The sequence below is a fragment of the Mugil cephalus genome, chromosome 17 (genome assembly GCF_022458985.1).
Source record: "Mugil cephalus isolate CIBA_MC_2020 chromosome 17, CIBA_Mcephalus_1.1, whole genome shotgun sequence".
In the NCBI taxonomy this organism is placed as follows: Eukaryota; Metazoa; Chordata; class Actinopteri; order Mugiliformes; family Mugilidae; genus Mugil; species Mugil cephalus.
Genome location: NC_061786.1, coordinates 6,812,063 through 6,835,007, shown reverse-complemented (window position 1 = coordinate 6,835,007; position 22,945 = coordinate 6,812,063). Strand labels below are relative to the sequence as shown.

The 22,945-nt window shown below is 42.4% G+C and overlaps 2 protein-coding genes across 3 annotated transcripts in view; one reads left to right on the top strand and one right to left on the bottom strand.

Annotated features, from left to right (window-relative positions):
- Positions 1 to 12,799: 12,799 nt before the first annotated feature.
- On the top strand, positions 12,800 to 18,239 carry LOC125024028. The gene is made up of 6 exons (XM_047611657.1): positions 12,800 to 12,962; positions 14,243 to 15,524; positions 15,670 to 15,806; positions 16,077 to 16,177; positions 16,326 to 16,419; positions 16,708 to 18,239. Exons 2-6 carry the CDS (start codon positions 14,244 to 14,246, stop codon positions 16,835 to 16,837), a joined length of 1,743 nt encoding a protein of 580 aa, XP_047467613.1. The 5' UTR covers positions 12,800 to 12,962; position 14,243; the 3' UTR covers positions 16,838 to 18,239.
- The window catches only part of fndc5a (fibronectin type III domain containing 5a), a 32,276-nt gene continuing 27,382 nt past the window's right edge, over positions 18,052 to 22,945 (bottom strand). Inside the window, exons 5-6 of one of the 2 annotated variants that reach the window (XR_007114694.1) lie at positions 22,699 to 22,890; positions 18,052 to 22,287 (exon numbers count right to left, since the gene is read on the bottom strand). Coding sequence is in view for 1 of the 2 variants with exons in the window: in XM_047611658.1 (XP_047467614.1) it covers positions 22,234 to 22,287; positions 22,757 to 22,890 (188 nt within the window). In the remaining variant the exon portion in view is untranslated. The remainder of the gene's footprint in view (positions 22,288 to 22,698; positions 22,891 to 22,945) is intronic. The other variant, XM_047611658.1, reaches the window with a different exon arrangement.

Genomic DNA, 22,945 nt, shown 5'->3' with positions numbered 1-22,945 from the left:
TCAAGCGAAACTGCGTGTCAGAGGTACGACCTTTTTAACATAATGTGAAAATATATCACAGCCCAAAAACATGAGACGTGTTGAAAGCAATTCAGTCCAGACGTAGACTCATCATGAATCAAGTCAAACGTTACACTTCAAACGACTTGGTGTGTTTAAGAGACTTCAGGGATGATGACACAATGAATTAGCTGTTAAAACAACTTTAGAGCTACTAGAATCCTTTTAGTCGTCCTTCTCCAGTCAATGTTAATGTCACTTTCCTTCTTTCCATAGCGTGTAGAGCACACGGCTGACTGTACAAGTGAGTATCATAAGCTGTCAGGCTTCACCGTGTGGACATTTAATTCTCTCATTCATCTTGCTGTTCAGTGGTCTGACGTGAGAATGTCTTTTTACAGCCATCTGCAGTGACAGTGCCTTGTCTAAGGGAAACAAAGGTAACATTGAGATTTACTTTACAAAGCAACTTTTTATCATGTGTTATTACTAGAGACAAGAACAGATCACTTAACAATAAAATACAATACATTAGTCATCAGGGACATGGATGGTGTGGAGGTCACACTCAAGCAACATCCTCCAACTCATTCACAAATAAACTGCAGCATTCGTTTTAGAGCCTAGATTAGCTGCATGTTTACAAAGTAAATAGTACATTTTTCTGGGGTGGTTTTGTGTCAAACACCCAGTCAACTGATGTGTAAAGTTCTTTAAATTATCGGTAAATTGTATTAAGACAAAAACCCTTATTTTCTGCTGCTTTTCATAACTACCTGTTTGAACAAACTATTTTGCGTGTTGCTCTCTGTAAGAGCTGGCTTATAAAACATTGGCGGTGGTTAACCGGACCTAACCTCACAGTGGCTAAGCTAAACGAAATGTCAGTTACTGCACCACCAGCTACAAAGAGACGAAGCCTTAGCTGTAGAGTTTGCTGCATTTGAAACAACGCCTTTACAAAGTTTAGCCTGGTGGAAGAGATTAAGTGAGCTTGTTTATTATTATGTAATATGTAACATGTTGACTTTAAATAAAACGATGTCTGCTGTCGAACTATTTTCAGAGACCGTCTCCTGGATTCCTATTCTTGTGATCATGCTTCTGGCAGTGGCAGTGGCAGCGTCCGTTGTCTTGTGTTGGAAATTCAAAGATAAACTACACAGGTATTGTTCATCTCACCATCATCATCATCATCATATAAAATGAAGTGCTCTGTGCTCATCCTGTATGCTCTAGCATAGCATAATACCATTTATTACTCTCATCCAACATGATCTTATTAATGCTCTGTTTATTCTTAGGATTCGCTACATTGGTGTGAAGAAGTCAGACACAGAAGAAGCTACTGTGTAGCAGGGGAATTAGTAGGAGACGCTCCATCCTACTGCTGGAAACTATAATCATGCTATCTACTTAGCTTCACCTTCGCTTTTTTGGTAGCCATGCTTTCATTGCACTGCATTATATTTTTATTTCTTCCACTTTACTTTTTGCTAAGACAATCATGTACACGAATGTATCGTTTATTATTATTGCTTTTTAATTTAAGCTGACCTTGATTTTAGGATTTAGGACACAAACCACCACAGTTGCCTTCATGCATTTATATAACACAGTTAAGACACTTTAATTAGTGTTTCCCTCCAGCTGTAGCCACATGTGGACTTTTATCAGTCTCGTGTTTATTGAGAAGGGTTTCCAGCATTATCACCAGCCTATTTTAAAAACGACGTTAGATTAAAGCAGGTTCTAACTTCACTGCCGTAGTTTGTGTGGCAAACAGAACACAAACAGGTTAGACGATAGTAATTGGTGCACAGATAAAATAGTTCTTGAGGCTGTGGAAGCTGACAGACTCTTTGCTGCACCAGCGAGTGCACCCTGAGGACCCAGTAGCAGCGTAGTGATCTCCCCAGCTCCAGTCAGGACCCCCGTTACTGGTGTTAACGTGACCCAAAGCTGTGGAAGCTGAGAGACCCGTAATGCAGCACCAGAGAGTGCCCACTACAGAGTCCTGTAGCATTGCAGCATATTATATATAATAATAGAGTACTATCTAGATACACACACATAAATAATACCTATGATTATATATATACTTATTATAGAAATGATAATATTGTGGTAATATTAACATTATATAGATTATTTATATTGTATACACTACATAGATTTTATAAATACACTATTCACGGTTTGTATGCATTAATGTGTACAATGTAATTCTGTACACTGCAGTGTTTTTTAGCAGATATACTGTATTATTGTGATATATTGTGAGGCAGTTAAGTCCAGTCGCTGTCTTTTAATCTTAAGTCATTCCTCTCTGTTTTCTCTCTGTCATGATATGAAGCAACTTGGCACCATATAAAAAAATAAAGACTTTTATATCCAAATCAATTGGAATGAGTTGGTCTCATTTTTTTCTGACCAAGTGTGTGTGTGTTTTTTTTTTTAATAATCTGGTGATGTGTTTTAGCCGGTGAATGTTTGAGACGTGGGCTGAGAATTTATGCTAAATGCTGTATTCACACATTTAAAGATTAAAGTCTCAAAACTTCCGCCAACGTGATGATGACGTAGTCAGCGCTAAGGAAGGAAACCGAAAGTAAACAGGTGGTGTGAGTCCTCTCAGCCAATCGTGATAAGAGAAAGTGACCTCAAACAAGCGGCACTATGACACGATCGCTCAAGATTGTGTTCAGGGTATAATCCAGAAATGCGATAACACACTGATTAAAAGTGTGCATGTAAACACTAAATGACAGTATATTTCTCAGTCTTTGTCCTCAACAAACATGGGTCTTAACAGTGTGAAGTTGTCTATTAATTGAGGCTCCTGAAATTCTGGCATACTGCAAAGTCAAAGGTAAAGTCAAGATTTACGTTACACAGCAACTTTGTGTCTGGTCATAATCACAGGCCATGTCAACACTATGTCATGATCAAGGCCCGATCTAACAGACTAGTCTACTGACTAATGTAGCTCAAACTGCTTAAAAGGTTCATGCTAATTCTGACAGAAAGGTACCACAGTACACCTTCAGGGGCCATGTATTCATGCACAATACCAGGCCAGTGGTCATAATGTTGTGGGTTACATGCTAGATGAGACGGGAACAGCTCCGGAAGTAATGTGAGCCATGTGCTGTTTTCCTATTTGAACTTCAACAGTACTTCAACATTTGAACCCCCCCCCCCCCCACACACACACACACACACAAAAACACAACGCGTACAGTCTCATCAGGTGACATCATTTGTCTATTACCAGTAGTAGCAGTAGTAGTAGTAGTAGTAGTAGAAGTGGTGGTAGTAATAATTACCTCGTAAACTGTAGATGTGAGACAGCGTTATGTTGCTGCCTTCATGTGGAAAAGTAACATCATGCTGTGAATGCTAACCTGCAGGCTAACAAGCAGCACAGTTGGGGATTACACCGACTAATATTCTGTCAATTTACTGTAAAGGCTGTTCATCTATCAGAAATTTGATGTCGGTGTAATTCATCTTTTATTTTCTCTCCCTGCTGTTCTCCTTATGTCCATATCTCAAGAGTATATTATCCACCAAGAAAGCATGGCACATCTTACCACTATTTCAATCAGCCAATCATGTCTTTGCTGCCAACCCTTAAATGTGTTCTGCTCTGCTGCTGCCTGCTGTGATTTTAGTTGGAAATTGCTCTCCTTCACCTCCAGTCTTCACCTCCAGAGCTGGGGTTAAACTCCTCTGTCCACCTCTCATCCCATCCAGAGCTCCAACCCTCTCTTCTTCCAGTCACCACCACCAGTGTCTAGGCCTTACTGTGTTTTCTATATTGGGCACAGCTGTGGCCTTGTGTACTGTAAATGATTGCATGTAATTAAGTTGACCGATTGTTTTAAAAAAAAATATGAAAGAACGTAGTGTAAATGAAATGCTGTTTGAAATGCTGAGACTTTCCCTCTCCAGGTAGATTGAGTATGACTAAAATAAAGTATAAAAAAAAAAGAATACATTTTTCATGAAATGTGTACTTCAAACAATATTTGAACTTAGAGCAACTACATGAACATCATTCACAAAAGTATGTCCTCCTCATACGACTATAAATAGAGACATGACGTGTTAAGTGGATTTGGATCATTTCTAAATCATCAAAGCAGTAACATGACAGAACACGAACAGCAGGCGTAGGTGTTTCTCACATAATAATCAGTGAGCTGTTAAATGACCCCTCGGGGATACCTAAAGTTATTTGAACTGAATTGATAACTGCAATAATCTGATAAAAGACACCGGGTCCTCATGGTGTTAAATGGCCACTTGAATAATACGATAATCCAGAAATGCGATAACACACTGATTAAAAGTGTGCATGTAAACACTAATTGACAGTATATTTCTCAGTCTTTGTCCTCAACTAACATAGGTCTTAACAGTTACGTGTGCAGTTGTCTATTAATTGGGGCTCCTGAAATACTGGCATACTGCAAAGTCTGCAACCGCAGCATAACACAACAAAACAAAAGAGAAAACGGAACCCTATAATCTTATTAGAAAAACCTGAGGTAATGAGACTATTTGTTTTTCCTCATAGACCTGTAACAGCATGCTCTCACTGTGACTGAGTGGTTGACACTGTTCCAAAACAATATATATTAATATAATAACGCTTCATAATCAAACAGGTGATGTTCTAAAAACAACCTGTAACCCTTATCAAGTTTGCAGGCTGGAGTGTCAGACAGTTTTTGTGCAGTCGGCGCGAAGACAGAGGTAGTTTCCGGGGATAAGGAGGTCAATGAACTCAAGATCTCTGGAAAACGGAAAAAATAATGAGTGAACTCACGTCGGTTTAAGTTTCAACGGGGTAACTGTAGTTCAGAGAGGTGTGTCCTCCTCAGCATGAGGTGATTTCCTCATCAACATCACGTGCATGTGTTAGTTTTTCGTCGAGCTCGTCAAGAACGGACGTGCTCTCGCCAGCTCCTAGTTAATGAAAGGATTATTGAATTCTGTAGCTTACTTATAGTAGAGTACTATAATGAGGAGAGTCGCCGGCATCTGGATGGTCGCTGCCGCGTTTTATTTTTGTGAGTAGTTTCTGAGTCATACTATTTGATTGCGTCATTCAGATCTAGAGTTGTGGCTGTATCCTGCTTGTCATAGAGATCGGCACAATGTGAGTGAGGATTTACTGTTAACCGCTCTGTGTTAGACCCACGGTAAGTGCGCTAATAATGACAAAACGTGGGCTGGATAACAGTTCTCTGTGTGTCGCTAGTTTGTCGCAATTCGGCTTGAGCGCCGTGTGTAAAAATTCTCATCTTTCAGAATTGAAATGAACTGGACATTGCGCCGTGTATTTCTTGACACGCGTGCTGTCAACTGGTGTGTGTTGTTACTGTATGATGTTGTTAAAGTGCTGGTCCGTTTAGGCGCCATAATGACGTAATCTCTCCTGAGGCAGAGAGGGGATTTCCTCCCAGGGGAATCCCAGAAAGTGCGACTCCGTTGTCAGTTCATCCACAGATTGTGTATATACACTGCGTTTGCTGCAGGAATACAGAGATCTGTTGCATCTCATGTATAATAGCAACACTGACGATTACACGCCTCTTTTCAGAAGCACAGTACTTGAGCTATTGTGTCTACATGTTTGTCTTCCCAGATGCCTTTCTGCAACTCTGCAGTGGAGTGGAAATAACCTGCTCAGTCACTCGGGACCATAGCCAGACTATCTACAAAATCTCCTATGTAGATCCAAATGCAACTGGTTGCCATTATAGTTGGGCCAATGCTGTGAGTTAAACCAGAACATCTTATCTTAATGCTGTTGTCACAGTTGTGACTTTCGTCTGAATGGTCATTATCAGTTACCTGCACTGTGATAGTGAGTCTTGTTTGATGAGCACTAACGCTTTCTGTATCTTTTGATTTCTTCATGTGTTAACTTTAGAGCTTAGTGATTGCTAATCATGTGGCCGACATGCATCCGGTGATCACAAACTCCATTGGCACCTTAGTCACCGAGAAATGTGTGGAGAATATTATCTACACGCGAAGCTGCATCTCAGAGGTATGACTTTTTTAATATTTGAAAATATATAAAAAAAGGGGAGATGTTAAAAGTAACTCAGTCTAGAAGAAGGCTCTGTGAATCACGTGAAGTCAAATGTTACACTTCAAATAACTTTGTGTATTTAACAGAGTGAAGTATTTGGTTTAGTTTACTTTAGGGATGAGACGATGAATTAGATGTAAAAACAACTCTACAACTACTTAGTGTCACTTTGCTTCATTCCACAGGGTATAGAGTACATGGCTAACTGTACAAGTGAGTATCATTTCATTCATCAATCATTTACTCTGGAGTAAAATGTGTATCTGTTCAGATTTCTAAAGTGATTTTTTTTTTACAGTCAGCTGCGGAGAAAGTGAACCATTTCAGGAAGTCAAAGGTAAAGTCAAGATTTATATTACAAAGCAACTTTGTGTCCGGTCATAATCACAGGCCATGTCAACACTCTGTCATGATCAAGGCCCGATCTAACAGACTAGTCTACTGACTAATGTAGCTCAAACTGCTAAAAAGGTTCATGCTAATTCTGACAGAAAGGTACCACAGTACACCTTCAGGAGCCAGGGAGTCATGCACAATACCAGGCCGGTGGTCATAATGTTGTGGGTTACATGTTAGATGAGACGGGAACAGCTCCGGAAGTAATGTGAGCCATGTGCTGTTTGTTTCTCATTGCAGTGTCACATGATGGTGTTGCATCATGCGTACAGTACTTCCTATTTGAACACGTAGCGCCCCTCCCCCTGAAAACAACAGGAAAACCTCAAAACACTTTCATTCACAAACAGCAGATAGCTAAGTAGGCTGGCCAGAGGCCACACTGTCTGTTTACTAAAAACACAACGCGTACAGTCTCATCCGGTGACATCATTTGTCTATTACCAGTAGTAGTAGTAGTAGTAGTGGTGGTGGTGGTGGTAGTAATAATTACCTCATTTGGGTGGTGGTGATCAAGGGTCAGTTACTGAACCACCAGCTAGCAAGTCATATGGCAGAGTATTTGACTTAGTTGATATTGTTGAGCTCTGAAATGATATATTTCTTTGGATGCATTCCTACTGTAGTTGTTTTCTTTTTCAGATCCTGTCCAGCCCCATGTCTCCTGGATTGCTCTGGGTGTGATTGTGGTTCTGCTGGTGGCAGCATTCTCTTACCTGATTTACAAATTCAAAGATAAAGTTCAGAGGTATTTGTTTTATCTCATCATCATATAAAATACCGTCCATTACTCTCATCCAACATGATCTTATTAATGCTCTGTTCATTTTCAGGATTTGCTGTCAGTGTGGAGGCTTGTACAATGCTGTGAAGAACCCAGACCCAGAAGAAGTTCCTGTGTAGCAGGGGAATTAGTAGGAGACGCTCCATCCTACTGCTGGAAACTATAATCATGCTTTCTACTTAGCTTCACCTTCGCTTTTTTGGTAGCCATGCTTTCATTGCACTGCATTATATTTTTATTTCTTCCACTTTTTACTAAGACAACCATGTACACGAATGTATCTTTTATTATTATTGCTTTTTAATTTAAGCTGGCCTAGATTTTAAGATTTAGGACACAAACCACCACAGTTGCCTTCATACATTTATATAACACAGTTAAGACACTTTAATTAGTGTTTCCCTCCAGCTGTAGCCACATGTGGACTTTTATCAGTCTCGTGTTTATTGAGAAGCGTTTCCAGCATTATCACCGGCCTATTTTAAAAACGACGTTAGATTAAAGCAGGTTCTAACTTCACTGCCGTAGTTTGTGACGCAAACAGAACACAAACAGGTTTGACGATAGTAATTGGTGCACAGATAAAATAGTTCTTGAAGCTGTGGAAGCTGACAGACTCTTTGCTGCACCAGCGAGTGCACCCTGAGGACCCAGTAGCAGCGTAGTGATCTCCCCAGCTCCAGTCAGGACCCCCGTTACTGGTGTTAACGTGACCCAAAGCTGTGGAAGCTGAGAGACCCGTAATGCAGCACCAGAGAGTGCCCACTACAGAGTCCTGTAGCATTGCAGCATATTATATATAATAATAGAGTACTATCTAGATACACATATATAAATAATACCTATGATTATATATATACTTATTATATTATATATATATTTATTATATAAATATGCTAATATTGTGGTAATATTAACATTATATAGATTATTTATATTGTATACACAATATAGATTTTATAAATACACTATTCACGGTTTGTATGCATTAATGTGTACAATGTAATTCTGTCCACTGCAGTGTTTTTTAGCAGATGTACTGTATTAATTGGATTATATTACATTATATGATGACATTACTTTATATTACATTGTGAGATGGTTATGTACAGTCACCGTCTTTTAATCTTGAAATATTTATCATAAGTGCTTTTGTTTTCTCTGTCTGCCTCTTATAAAATCAAATGTACTGTATAAATTAAATCATTTTTCTGCATCCGTTTCTTTGTGGTGTGATTTATATAAATCAAGTCAAAATCGCTTACTGACTCACTGAACTAACATGCTTATCAGATTCAAAGGCAGAGTTGACAGTCACACCCGGTAATAATTTAGATAAGCCTGTGTACAAATGTTGCTGTTAGTCTATTGGCAGATACATTTGTAACTCATCTGCAAAACAATGAAACAAGATGCCAGTACATAAAAAAAAAAAAAATTAAAAGTTATCTTGTCAACCCCAGCAGCAAGAATGGGAGGGGTTGTCTGATCTGGTGATTTGTCTTGAGCCAGTGAAGGTGGGGAACTCCAAGGTGGTGAGGTGGTGTGACAAACTGATGCCTCCTCCTCCTCCTGTGAGTCAACTTCCTCTCTTGGCAGTCGCTCTGTAGCCTGACACCAATAACCTCGCTGCCTCACTGTATCTGTCTACAGTAATGTTTAAAGATCTATGTCTCAACACTTTCTCTAAGTACCTCATAAAGGGCTATGTTGAATACCTTAATCGTCCTCATAGAGTTTATACTGTAGCTACTGACTGAATGTAGATAAAGCTCACTCAAACAATCTACAATATAAACAAAACAGTACCCAGGTCACTGACAGGGACAGGATATGTGTGAGTCATCTTACATCTGAAATACAGAGGAATATGGGGTGAGCAGGCTCAGCCAATGAGACTGCTGGCACATGATGTCCGGTGTTACTGAAAACTCAATCACAAACACTACAGAACACAGGAGCAGTCATGTTGTTTGTTGTTCAGCAGGTGCCATAGCAACACTGAGAGTTTGTGACCAAAACACCCAGATTCCAGGGAAGTCAACCCTCAGTCTGAGCTTTGACTTTCATGACCATAGCATTGGTAGTGTGTGAGTGTATGGCACTTCCAGAAACCAGTCTCTTACGTCAGACAGGTGTTGCAATACAGCCATATCTTGTGTTTTGATCCTACCAGGTACTGTACATGCTGGAGATAATGCTTGTCCTGGCCTTCTATGTGCCCTCATTATAGCAGGAGGAAGATAAAGCTGGAAACTGGACTCATCTGACCACAGAATCTTATTCCAGTTCCTGAGCGTCCAGTTATTGTGTGCTTGGGCACAGGGGGGACGCCGGCCTAACCTCTGTCCCTGATTGATCAGGGGCTTCTTGACAGCCTTGTAGGACCTTAGGCCATGTTCTAAAAGTGGCCACATACAGTGTTGGTAGAACACTAGACACCAATTTGGTTTGATCGCTGCTGTTGGATCTCCTGTGGTGTCATTCAGTGGTTTTCCCTGCACATGAGGATCAGGATGCGTCTTTTCTCGCTGAAGAAACCCTTGGACGCCCAGATCTCAGTTTCTCTTCCAAGCTGTAGGCTCGTCTGTATTTCTATGTATCCAACTGCTGATAGACTGCATCTGCATTTCCCGACAATCTAGTGGCAGCTGTATCCTTCCTGGCAGGGAATCTGTACCTTCAGGCCTGTTTCCTGCGTTGGCTTCCTCGTTTTAGCTATTTTTGTCTCTGAAAAACTTCCAAACGTACTGGCTTTATACAGACATGAAGCGCAGCAACAGAAGAAATGTGTCTTTTTATTAAAAAGCACAGCCTTCATTAGTGGATCACTGGTACCAGAATGACAAAATACTCAAAACTTCTTATGTATTTTTAGGGAAACAATCAATTTTATGTTATTAATGACTGTTTTAGGATTTGTTTAGTATTTTGTCTGTGACTGTACTGAAAAAAAAATGCATTTGAAGACCTATCAGTGAATCTTAATGCAATATTTCACAAATGCATGGGGTATCCGCACAAGACACTGTATCAGATTCAGAGATGAAATCTTGTGACTTTCACTTCATTGTTATTGTGAAGAAGGACAGGCTGTCAGGTGACTAAACTCACTGACGGTAACATCCATGACAACATGCGTAATTTCCTGTCTCTGTAATGAGTCCACATGGCATGATGCCTGCAAAGGTTCTCAGGCAGACCATATCCCAAAGAAAGAAGCTGACAAAAAGGGAACACTTTTAATGACTGATTGAGGAACTTGATGAATCCTCTCAGAAAATGCTCCTGATCTTCAGAGAAAATCTATTTCAGTTTCTGATGTACAGTGAGAACATAAACACCCATGATGATCCAAATGCAGCTAAACCAACTATATATAGCAATGTGTATGTGGGAATATGTTCCTCAGAGGTGTATGCTAATGGTTATATTAACAGCTACAAGTAGTTGGGAATTTACATGAACAACAGTATACAGACCTCCGACAGACCTCCGACTGGAGGTCCAAGAAGGGTCTGAGTAGACTCTAGTTTCTGAGGAAGCTCAGGTCTTTTAATGTGTGCAGAAAGTTACTAGAATGAAAGATTCTAGTGAAAAGATACCAGTCTGCTGTTGTGAGTGTGGAGGAATATGCTGCCATCTGTTGGCAGTATCCTGTTAATGGATCAATGAGGTTCCTTTTTAATTACAACGAGGAAAAAGCCTGTATGGCATGGTTATATATATCAATATACTGGCTTTTATACAGCACCTCCTCTCACTCCCCATTCTTCTTTTGTAATTGGTTTGAAACTATTGAAGGATTTAAATAACAAGTTGAAAGAGAGGGAAAATTATCCACTCTGAGCTGTGTGACTTGACTACTAGTAGAGAGCTGTTAACTTTTCACCGTGTAGCCTTTATTTCATTGGTTGACAGAAGCATGACCTGTGGTGTCTCAGGCTGTGTCCTGAGCCCTTCCACCTGAGTGGAGAGTTAGCTGAATGCTGTTGGCCACTGAGGATGCTCTGTGCTTTTCAGTGCTGTGTGTATAGAGTGTCATGGAAGGGAGGTGAGAGACGATTATCCTCTCTGCAGTACTGAAGGCTCACAGAAGCCAAACCGCATCAGCCTCAGATGCGTAATCTTCACTATAGCCCTGGTGTTTATGACCCAATTCTGCTGACACGTGAAGACCCCTTGATGTTGAGAGGCTTCATCTGTTTTCTCTGTGTTAACAACAAGGTTGTTGTCCTCTCCAAAGACAATGATGTTGTTCATTTGTTCTCTGTATAATGTCTCATATGCGATGTCTCGCTGTGCAAAAGTTTTAGACAAGTGTGGACAAATGCTGTAGTTCTTAACAAAATGCAGTGAATCAACAGAAGAGAAATGTAAATCAAATCAATATTTGGTGTGGCCGCCCTTTGTCTTCAAGACAGCATCAATTCTTCTACACTGACGCACAGTTTTTGAAGGAACTTGGCTGGTAGGTTGTTCCACATCTTGGAGAACTGACCATGGATCTTCTGTCGTTGTAGGCTTCCTAAAATCCTTCTGTCTCTTCATTTAATCCCAGACACACTCCATGATGTTGAGACCAGGGCTCTGTGGGGGCCATCACTTCCAGGCCTTCAACTTCCCACTAGTCTCTCAGAAATGAAGAAGCTACTCGGATGAGTGGTGAAACGTCTTCAAGAAAATTTTACAATTCCAGTTGCCCTTACTCAATGCCTTTTGGATTCCAGATCGTCTTGTTCTTCTTTACGCTGCAGATAGTTCTCAATGACTTTGGCTGATTGTTTTGAGTCTTTGTCATGCTGCAGAATAAATTTGGGGCCATTAATATGCTTCCCTCACGGTATTGCATCTGCCTGTATTTCTCAGCATTGAGGACACCATTGATCCTGACACTTGGCCTTGTTTCCATGTCAGAGGTTTGGATTTTTGGCCGCAACTCTTCCATGAAGACCACTTCCGCCCAGACTTCTCCAGACGTTACCTGGGTCCCACTGGTTTCTGCCAGTTTTTAGCTGGTGGCTCTGCTGGATATCTTCTGATTTCAAAGGGAAATAAGATTGATGTGTTTTTCATCTCCTGCACTAGTTCCCTTGGCTGACCACTGCATCTGCGATCCTGCAAAATTTTGTGCAAGTGCACCCATAAGGATTGATACTGGTTTGAAGGCAAAGGGTAATTACACCAAATATTGATATGACTTAGATTTTTCGTTCGCTCACTTAAAAAAAAAAAAAAAAATATTTATCTTTTTTGAAAACATTCTTAGTTTGCAACATTTTTCTCACTCCTGCCTAAATCTTACAGTATATATACATATATACAGTACCGTGCATATATATATATGTGTGTTTTCTCTGCTTGATGCATGCCAATGATTTGACCCCTCTCAGACACTAACACGGGATGCGTCTTTCGGTTGTTTAAGAAATTAGAAGCTACTCATTGCATTGGGTGTGGTTAAATAGCTTGTTCGATCTCATCTTTCGAAAGTAAACTTTATTTCATATTTAATTTCAATGGGAAGGCCCGGGCGTCCACGTTATACCTATGCGTGCTCGTTCACGTGTCAAAGACGCACATGTACGCATAACCGAGAGCGCTAATAAGGGCGGCAGGTTCAGGTTCAGGTTCTGGTTCTGGCTGGAGCTAGAGGGCTTTGAAGTACAGGTGAGTTTATTTTGAATTCCGTAGTTTTACATTCGCATTTTACGCGGTCGACTGTAAAGCTCAAAGTTTAGCATTCGTGAGCTATTAGCGCCGTTTATAAAGTTAGCCATCTTAGTCGAGAGCAGTGATGGTGCTGGTTAATGTTAGCGCCAGAATCCCTGCTGACAGAAACCCGCTTATTGCGTACAGTTCTACACTATTATCTGACTAACATTAAAAAACAAAGAGACGCTTTAAGTTTCACAATCTGGTTAAACTGAGTGGTTGTCCGTGACCTAGCGTGCTCCGTCCTTTAGCGTTAGCTAAACTTTGCGTTAAACCTTTTCCGCTTCAGCTAGTTGTTGCTAATAACAGTGACAAATAAATGTGGCAAACATTTGTCACGGTTATAAAAACCTGAGCTCAGTTGTTTCTAAAGTTAACGGTGGTTGTGACTAGAATGACTGATGTTTTGATTTAAAGCCACGATGATGAAGTTTTTAGATCACGGTTACAGTAACTTAGTAAATGACACAGTTTTCTTTTAAATCATTCTGCCATTAAGTGTCTGTAGAAAGGAAGAAGTGAAAATGACACACAGATCCCACAGTGAGTAATGAAAAGGGGAAATCATGGTGGATCATATGCAGATTCTAATATTTTTACTTTTAGACTCATGACTTTAATGATCCACAAGGGAAATTACTTGGTCACAGTAGCTTAGTTGCACATAAAAAAGCACCATTAAGAACCACAAGTAAAAAGGAAGATAAAATAAGGTTAAATTAAAATATATAAGTAATATCTAGTAAAAAAAAAAAAAAAAAATAGTGTAAGCAAAAATGTACAGAAATAGCACATGAACAAATGTACAAGAAACAGACTGAAAAATATACAGTATATACATAGGAGTAATAGTCAGGAGCAATAGTGAATAGAAAATATGTACAGAATTAGCATTATGAACAAATTTACAAAAGTAGTTGGCAAAACAGAGTCCAATGTGATGCAGTTGTTTGGCCAGTCGCATAGCAACAGTGGCGTGGTGTGTGTAGCATGCTGTTTCCTTGTCTGCTGAAGGAGGGATGTAAACTCCAACACCCAGGAGCCCGTCTCCATTCGCCCATAGAGTCGTGAAGACGGGCACAGACGCACGGTGGTCTGTGTACACCCTCAAAAGCTCCTGGAAAACTCAAAAACCTTAATATTCTGTTTAAACACATTTTCTGTTTCTTAGAATTGTTGTTCTTTTTTGAGTTGGTTTACTGATGATGTGATTTTTTATTTTTTTTTTTCAACAGCATGGAAAAGCAAACGCAATCCCAAAACACAATATTCTCAAGGCTCAATCCGCCCCAGTATGAACACTTGAAGCCTCTTTCCTCATATTCGAGGATGATCACTTGTGACCAATCTTCCAGCCTCCATCAAGCTGGTGAATTTTCGAATCCATTTATTAATTTTAAAATCGAAGTAGTCAACATTGGGGCAAATAAAAGAAAATTGGACTATTCCAGTTCTGATGATGGTTATGAAACGCCAGCAAAGTTGCCCTATAGTCCAACAGCTTTGTCTCCGGACCTTGGGTGTTTCATGGACTACTGCAGCCCTGCCGCAAGCCACGATTCAGTGCCACCTGTTGCCAACACCAACCCTGCATATTTAGAGGCACAAGGCGCTAGGAGTGAAATAAAACAAACCCGGCACTTTCGGCAGCTCTCGGATCGTGTGGGATCTGGGTCATCAACAGATCCAAGGAGGGAGCAGGAGACTGTACCCCGCAATCTGAAGAATGGGAGGGTCCTCGTAAATGCTGCGCCTGCGTTTGACCATGATGTTAATGACATCTTGTGCCTCAATCCCTTTAGCACTTATACAGCTGGGGAAATTTCAGACAAAGTAGACGCCTCTAAGAATCCAGCTGGTAACACATTTCCGAGGAAGCCCCTCTTAATTCCCACTGTGGCACATGGAAAAGGGAAGGAAACAAGAGCTGGGCAAGTCGAAAAAGGACAAGGGGAGCTGAGGAAAGTGAAGAAAGAAATGTGTGTCACTTTGAAAGACATGGCAGAAGATAAAGGATATTTCACCATGTCCTACAGAAATGAGCGTAAAGCTGGAAAGACCCTCCCTCAGCCAATAGCCCGCCGGCCGCCCACAGCTAACCCCGTCCCCCTGCTCCGGACAGTGGAGACTGAACCGCCAGAGGATGAATGTCATCCTGAACGTTTATCGGAGCCGCGGTGTCGCGATCAAGCCTTGGTGTCTGGACAGTGCTTTTCCTTCACAGAGGATGTCTTGTGTGGTACCGTGGGGAGATTGACGGAGCCTGTGAACTTTCCTGTGGAGTCTTTAGAAGGTGAAGATGCTGAGTTGTGGCGTATCGGTCCACCTGTGTTTGAATCATCCATATGCCAGAGCGTGACAGTGGAGTTGGATGCTGCTAGTGAGCAGAATAGGCAGGTGTCTGAGAAGGTGCAGGTTGGTGCGACCGGGACTGTTCATGAGTGTCAGGACTCACTCAGTGGACAGGGCACCACTTTGGACACGTCCTACGAGACTACATTACCACTCCAAGTGCAGGTGAGTTGACATCAAGTGTACGGCCTCATCAGGTGACCCCCGATGATGAGGTCCTGCACACATGTCTCGTTTTTGTTCGCCGAGTTCATTTTGTGCCACATATAGTGCTTAACCTGTTTGTTAACACAACCTGTGTTTTGTCAAGGTGAAATCAAAAGTGGTCCTTTCCAACCAGCACACCAGCAAACCAAAAGCCCCCCTCCCCGCGGGGTCCAACACTAAGCCAACGAAGCCAAACGAGGACACAGCTGGTCAGACGGCCAAATGTAGAGCAAGGAAAAGGTACCGCAGGGCCGTTTTTAACCTCTAGGTGGAGCTGTGTGACCATTTCAGACACAATGTGAAAGTTTCAACCATGTGTTGGTTTTTAGGGCAACTGTGTCTGTTCTTTATACGTCTCATATGTACATGTCTCCTGTGTCCATGGGGCAGTATTAACAAAAGGGTTTTGGTTTTATCACGTTCAGATTTCCACCTGAAGCGTGACGTGTCTAGTTATGGTCAGATGTGTCTAAGTGTATTGGTGGAGTAATGATGTTTTTGTTTTTGCAGGCCTGTGGTGTTCAGCAGGGAGGAGGACTGGGAGGTAGAAAAAAGGAAGTATGTCAATTCAGTTATCAGCCACATGAACGAAAAACCAGGAGCAGCTAAAGGTAGGGGCACCGTGACCTCTAAATAGTTTTATTTGTCAGTATTTATTTAATGTTGTGTGCTGATTGTTGGGTAGACTGCTGCTGTTCTCACTTGTCATGAATTGCCCCATCACGCATGAATTGGGTTTTTGTTTTGTTTTGTTTCAAGGTGTCCTATTTGAGCTGAGCAACCTGATGACCAATGTGGCCGATGAGAACATGAACAGCAAAGAGTGGCAGCATCCGTCAGATCTCTCATGCAGGTAAATCATTCTCATGTCTGTGTAATTATGTGGAAATGTGACTCCTGTCCTTGTCCAAGTGGTTATTAAACTTGTCCTGGGAAGAAAAAAGAAAGACCCCACCCTGATTTTCTTTTCAGTCATTAACAAAGATGCAGGAAGCAACTAATAAAAAGGATCCAGGTTTGTTTCCCCTGATGTAAATCGTTCAGCTTGACTGTAGTTCCCTCAGTTTGAGAACCAGTGCTTTAGTCAGAAAATGCTCAACCAACACAAAATACATGACTCAGGATTTGCGCTCACTTTCAGAAACTACCAAAAACATCTCGGAAGCGCACCACCAAAGATGACCCTTAACAGCTGGATGGCCAAGAACGGTGTGACATACAGGCGGTTTGAGAACGTCCCAAAGATCTTTGAGAGGAGTTACGTCCAATAAGTCGGGACGTTTGGACGGACTAAACGAATTGCACTTGCTGGACTGAAATCCAGTGTGTCATGTTGTCTTCATAATAATAATGACGATTGCACAGTTTTTCTTGTTTAAATGCGTGGTTTGTATTGTCAGTTTGAATGTTGCTGTGGTTTTCTTTTGACTATGCATGTACCTTTTTTATATAGAAAGTGTTGCACAGGCTCACAGACGAGTGTGTTGAATTTAATGGCATCTTGCACCGACATAGCAGATAGAACCAAGTGAATAGTTCTCCTTACCAAGGCTTTCTAAACTACAGTAGGTAACGGAGTCCGTCCGTTCTGTTTGAAAATGAAGCCTCATTTTTGTTACCGTGTTCTGTTCACTCTACAATGCAAGGAACCTCTCGGTGTGGGCGATGTCAATTGAATAATGTAAACCTGTACAGATCGTAGGCCTCCCTGGTCGTACAGAAGGCAGAGGTGTATGTGTGTCAGTGAAGGCCTCGTGCCACATGCTGTGCAGGCTTGCGGGGCGCATGGCCCCACACCTTCTGTTTGTTTTTGGTTTTTTTTCTTCACGATCAGGAGTCATGAGTGGTATCTCTGCAGTGAAGAAGCTGTTTGTGTTCTTCTGACAGGCCTCACAGCTTTTCTGCAACTCTGTCGGGTGTTGTCAAAACAGACTGCACTACCGAGAACAAAAGAGACGACGAGGTAGTATCCACGCATTGTCAGCCATAATATCCCCCAGCAGCCTTTTCTGTTTCTGTTGAGCCAAACAGTCAGGGCTTCTCTCGTATTGACACGCAGTCAAACAAATAAAAATCTAATGTTGGACTTGAGTAAGCTCTGACTGATTTGTTTTTCGCTGCTCAAGCTTAATTGATTCCACAACTGGCTGACTCGACGGTAAATGCATTTGCTTTAAACCGTGTGGAATCTTTCCACAGGACGTCTCTCTTTCAGAAACATTTGATTCCTCCTCCTCGCTCATGGTAAACTGTATGTCTCTGTTTTTTCGTTTTTTGTTTTGTTTTTTTGATGGAGAGAGGGACTGACAGCTGACTCCTGGTAAAGTTTGAGCTTCACATGTATTATTCACTAAAGGAAGGACCTGTCTGCTGGGGTCTCACAACACTGTTACCACAGAAATGTTTCATTTCTCTTACTTTTGACTAGTTTTCGACAACCTCAACACGTCATCGTTCCCAGTTAAGAGCAAACAAACTTTCTGGAAAATATTATATAGTTTTATTTTATTTAAGCATACACAAGTAAGCATACACCATGTTCTCCATAATTGAAGTTGTGTAACCCTGTGCATAATAGTTAAACCATGCTAGCCCTCATTAAGCAATGACTGCTGTACACTCCATACAATGAATATAAACATGATAGCACTAATAAAGCTTCATTTTTCTAAACCATGCTTCGTCTCATTCCTATATTTTCAACAAGTCCCAAATGAAAACAGTCAAACTCTCTGTGTGTTATCACAATGTTGGGTTTCCAGGCATTTGTTTTCTAAACTAATACAAAATACACATTGTGTAAGTTGTTGAAAAATCCAGTGTTTTTCGCCACTAAATAATAGTCCGTTTCTGCGACAGAGCATATTTTTCAGGCGCTGTGTCGTCCACACGGTAGCATGAGAAAATGTCCTGTCACGCCCAGAGAAAGTCCTCTGCGGGTTGGTAGGAGAGTGGTCTGACAGCACAGGGCTCAAGTGGAATGTTGAGTTCTTACAGTCGTCACCATTTGTCAAGTGCGATTAAGGAAAAAGATTTTTCACCTATCTTTGACGGGTGTGTACTCGACCTGCTCTAACCACAACGGAAGCGGCGGCGGCAGCAGCAGCAGTGTCAGGATGTCCTTAAAAGCAGCCTGAGTCCGTCTGATCGGTTGGAAACAGTGTGGACAGTCCATGCATGTGTCACCGAGCTGCACTAGACTGCCGGATATGAAACGCGCTACACACCCACCGCACGTCTTCCTCGGGTTCACGCGCCATGCAAAACTGCTGTGTGGCTGTTTAATGCTCTCAAACTCACTTTTATGTAAAATCAAATGATGACCTGTAGCTTTTTTTTTTTACCTTCAAACTGAGGCTGTTAGATTCTCACTGTGTCTGTGTGGGAGAGCTCACTCAGGACATGCTGCTCCGCGGCTGAGGCTGCACACGTTAGAGGAACAGCCTGACATTTTCAGAAACACTTTTAATGCCTTACTTAACCGCGTTATATGAGAAGACTAATAACCAAAACTTAAATCTTTAACATTGACTTGCCAGTTCATTAGAGACACTAGTGGAAACGAATGTGTTCTAATGATGATATTGTAGTAACTGAGAAAGCTGCTTCATTTCGAAGGCTGTGGTGTGTGGAACTACTGAACTGTATTCTACTGGCACATGTTTCTTTTATTTCAACCTCGTTTTAAGCTAAATAACCTTACAGCTTAAATCATACCAAGCTTCAGCGAAGGACGGTCACACAAGAACGCTTTTGTTTTCACTGAATGAATAAGCTGCTTGAGATGGCATCAGGCTCCGTCTGCAGACTTTATGCTAACTAAAGCTGCCTCATATACCTTCATTATTCACTGCGCTAACCTAAGAGCGGCGCTGATCCTCACTAAATCTCTTAAAGTGTCTAAATATTCATTTAAACTGTAAAGTTGGACAACACCTCGCCTACAAAAAAAGAAGTCTCGCATTAGCCCTACGCGTCGGTCATTAGTAAAGGAGTACATTATTTACAGTGAAAGCACGGAGGAGGTGATAATACCCACTACACAGAGTCAAATAAGGTTCAAGTGCGCGCTGCTGCAGAGTTTTATACACATTTATGCAGCAGAGCGGGAGGAAAGTGAAGTGACGGCTACAAGGAATGCTGCTGAAAAATATATTGCTGGCGACCTTGAGAAACAATGTATTCTTGCGGAACAATCATCGCTATTCGTTGCTGTGTGGATGTATATTGATCGGAGAATCTGCTACTGGAGCGGCGTTCTTTTGGAAAAATGGATTCAACCCTTAGATTTTTTCTTTCTTTTTACTTTTTGGTGAAAGGGTGATCACTCCGCAGGAGAACAAGGTTTTACCTAAATGTGCTAATCAGTCAGCTAGCCGCTCTTTACTTTAAACCGCCCCCGGTCTCTGGCGTGAATGCAGTGAGCGAAAAGCGTGGAAGTAGACGGAGAGCAGTGGGGAGGTGGGGGAGCGATAAGGGCCGCTGCATTAGTCATTATTCTATCCACTCCACTCAACCGTAACCTGCAACACTCTCTGCTGCCCCTCTCTTCCACCGCTCTCTGCTCAGAGGAGCCGTTGACCTGTGATATTTGTGTTTTTGTCTGCGTTTCCACTAAATGACAAGTCTTTGTATATCAAAATAAGGAGGTGTGTGATCCTGACTGTCAGTACAGGCTTCCTGCGGCCTGTTCAATTTTCCACTACTATGACGATTATTGAAAATATCCAGGGATTATTCATTTTTTTTCTTTTTTTTAATACTTTCTGTTTTTGCACACAAGAAGCACAATGACATAATATAATAAATACAGCAGAGGAGTGCTATGAAACGCCTCTTTCAGCGCATTACCAAAACATAATCGCCCTCTGACATTAGCTCTACGTGTCCACATTAGTCTTGAGTGTAAAAGGCTCTCTAGAGCGACACCACCAAACGCGAATGGAATATAAAATGTATTTACACGCTGAATGCCGAGCCGTCCCTCACAGATCTTCGGGCACCTTCACCGCAGCTCTACATGGCATCAATTCGGTTCCTTTTACTTTGCGCGCACATTTAAATACTGGGTGAAAGGTAAACGCTATGGCACAAATGTGAGATACAGGGGCCTTCCGTGTTAACAGATACATCACAATTCGTTTTAAGGCAGTACTACAGAGTTTGGATCAGCCCTCAGATACATCCTTTGCTCCCCTACGTGCCACGCGGCAACAAGCGATTCTTTATGTGTGTTTAATGTGGAATCTTAACACATATTCTCGTCTCGGGGTTTGTGAAAAAGTCTGGGTAGAAGCCCTTCTGTCTCGGTGACATCAGTTCAGGATGTCAGAAATAAGTCTCAGGGTTGCATGTACGGCCCGTAAAAAAAGTTTTGTCATGCTAGCCATCAGAAACAGCGCTTTTTGGGGATCGTCTGAAAATAATGCGCAGGGGTAAACCCCTTTGTACTGGATGTGCGGTTCGTTTGGAACATTTCATGCCAAGAGGTTTTTTTTTTTTTTTGTTCGAGTCCTTGCTTCCATCGTTTCCACCGAGGGCTGTTATTGCTGATATGAAGGATCGCTTCAGTGCCTCTGCAGAAGCAAGTCCACTCCTCGTAGAGTCCAGCCCCTTTGAAAAAAGTTGATTAATTAGATGAATGCACTCCGTTATGGCAGTTCTGCTCCCCCTCCAGAATGCTGTGAAATTCATCACCTTTAAAAAGAAAGACACAAGGGAATACTAAAGGGCTCATCCCAGACGTGGAATGTAACATTTCAGACATCTAGAAGGAAAAACATGAAAGAAGACAAATGTGAACGTGATGATCAAACTAGTCCTGTAAAGAACTTTACTGTGTGTGTGTGACCGGATCAAAGATGAATGAACGGGTTTTGTGTTTCTGACAGGTTTGGGTGACTCAGCTCTGGTGTGGGGAGCCGAGCGCTCCCTCTAAAGCTTCTGGGGCGGCAACACGGCGCATTTTAGAAATTAGCCAGGTGGTGTCTGATTCCCTGAGGGGGGGGGGGGGGGGGAACGAGCTCACTAAAATGAATACACTTCCCACAGGACAGCGGCAAAGAGTTTCTAACTGAGGAGCAGCAACTGTTTCTGCGGCACCTTGTTAAAAATGTAAGTAAAAAACGACACCCTGCCCCGTGATAAAATAAGGTGTAGATGAAGTGAGAGAGGGACAATTTTGACATGCGGTCACAAAAGATGAAGGTCCAGGTTAGTGGTCGCTCGTAATGCACTGTTCAGTGTTGTGAGAAGAAAAGAGGTGATGGACGCAGCGAGGGAGAGACAGAATGAGAAGGTCTCTGGCTCTGTTTATGGGCTTTGGTCCCTGGGGTTGGTTCATCAGCAGTCTCTCCGCCGCCGCAGCCTTTCTGGCTCCTAATCCCTGCTGCCCCACGGCGCAGTAGTCACAGAGCTCTGAGCGGCCACTCAACTCTCACCGCAGTCTCTAGCGCTGCCGACTCCGCTCTCAGACCAGCGTCGGGCCAGGCCCCGCGGTCCGGCGGCTTTCGTCCCAGCGCCGGGCCCTCTGCCAAAGGAGAACGGGCGCCTCAGAGGGGCCCAGAGTCCCAGCCTCATCCCGACAGGCAGATGGGCTCCAAAGGGGCCCCCGCTCGCTTGTGAGAACACAAAGTCTTTTGGATAAAGAGAAGACGTCCCGCGGCAGTCACACCTCAATGATGTTGACAGATGGCATCCTGTTGTTGTTGTTCTTGGGGAACTGTGGGAGGAGAGAAGATGGTGACAGGTGTGAGAGGGCGCGAGGACTCACAGGAATCATACAATAAACGTCTTCAATGAGCATGAGGATGCCTCTGCACTTGGATGCTTTATTGATGTTTGTGGCAGGAGAGACAAAGGAATAAAGGTTTGTTTTTTTTGTTTTTTGTCTTTTGTCTTGTGCACATAAGAAATGGGTATGGCATGAGGCTCTGTGCGCTGGTAAAAGCAGAGCGCGTCAGAAGCGCGAGTGCTTTTGCTATTAGATGCCGGATGCTGCAGAGTCATGCACATAATGACGCCATGTCGCAGCGGTGAGTCGAGTTACAGCCCGAAGCTGAGGCTCGGATGACACTATGAGAGCACATGAAGCGTCGGTGGAAAGAGTCTAGAAGTGGCCGAGACCATTCACCTGCCGCCGAGGGGGAGGCACCCGGGGAGAGGAGGGGGTGGGGGCGGATGGGTTATACCTTACTGCGCAACAGACCCCCAGTCGGGTGCTCCGGAGTGCTGCACTCGGAGGAGTTTTTGGCTTTGTCCTTGTTGTTGTTGGGCTCGTTGTCTTTGATTATGTCGTACTGGCGACAGAACAGAGCGATCACACCTAGGGGGAGAGACAGAGTGTGTTCATCAACAGCCAACCCAAAGCAGCACAACGA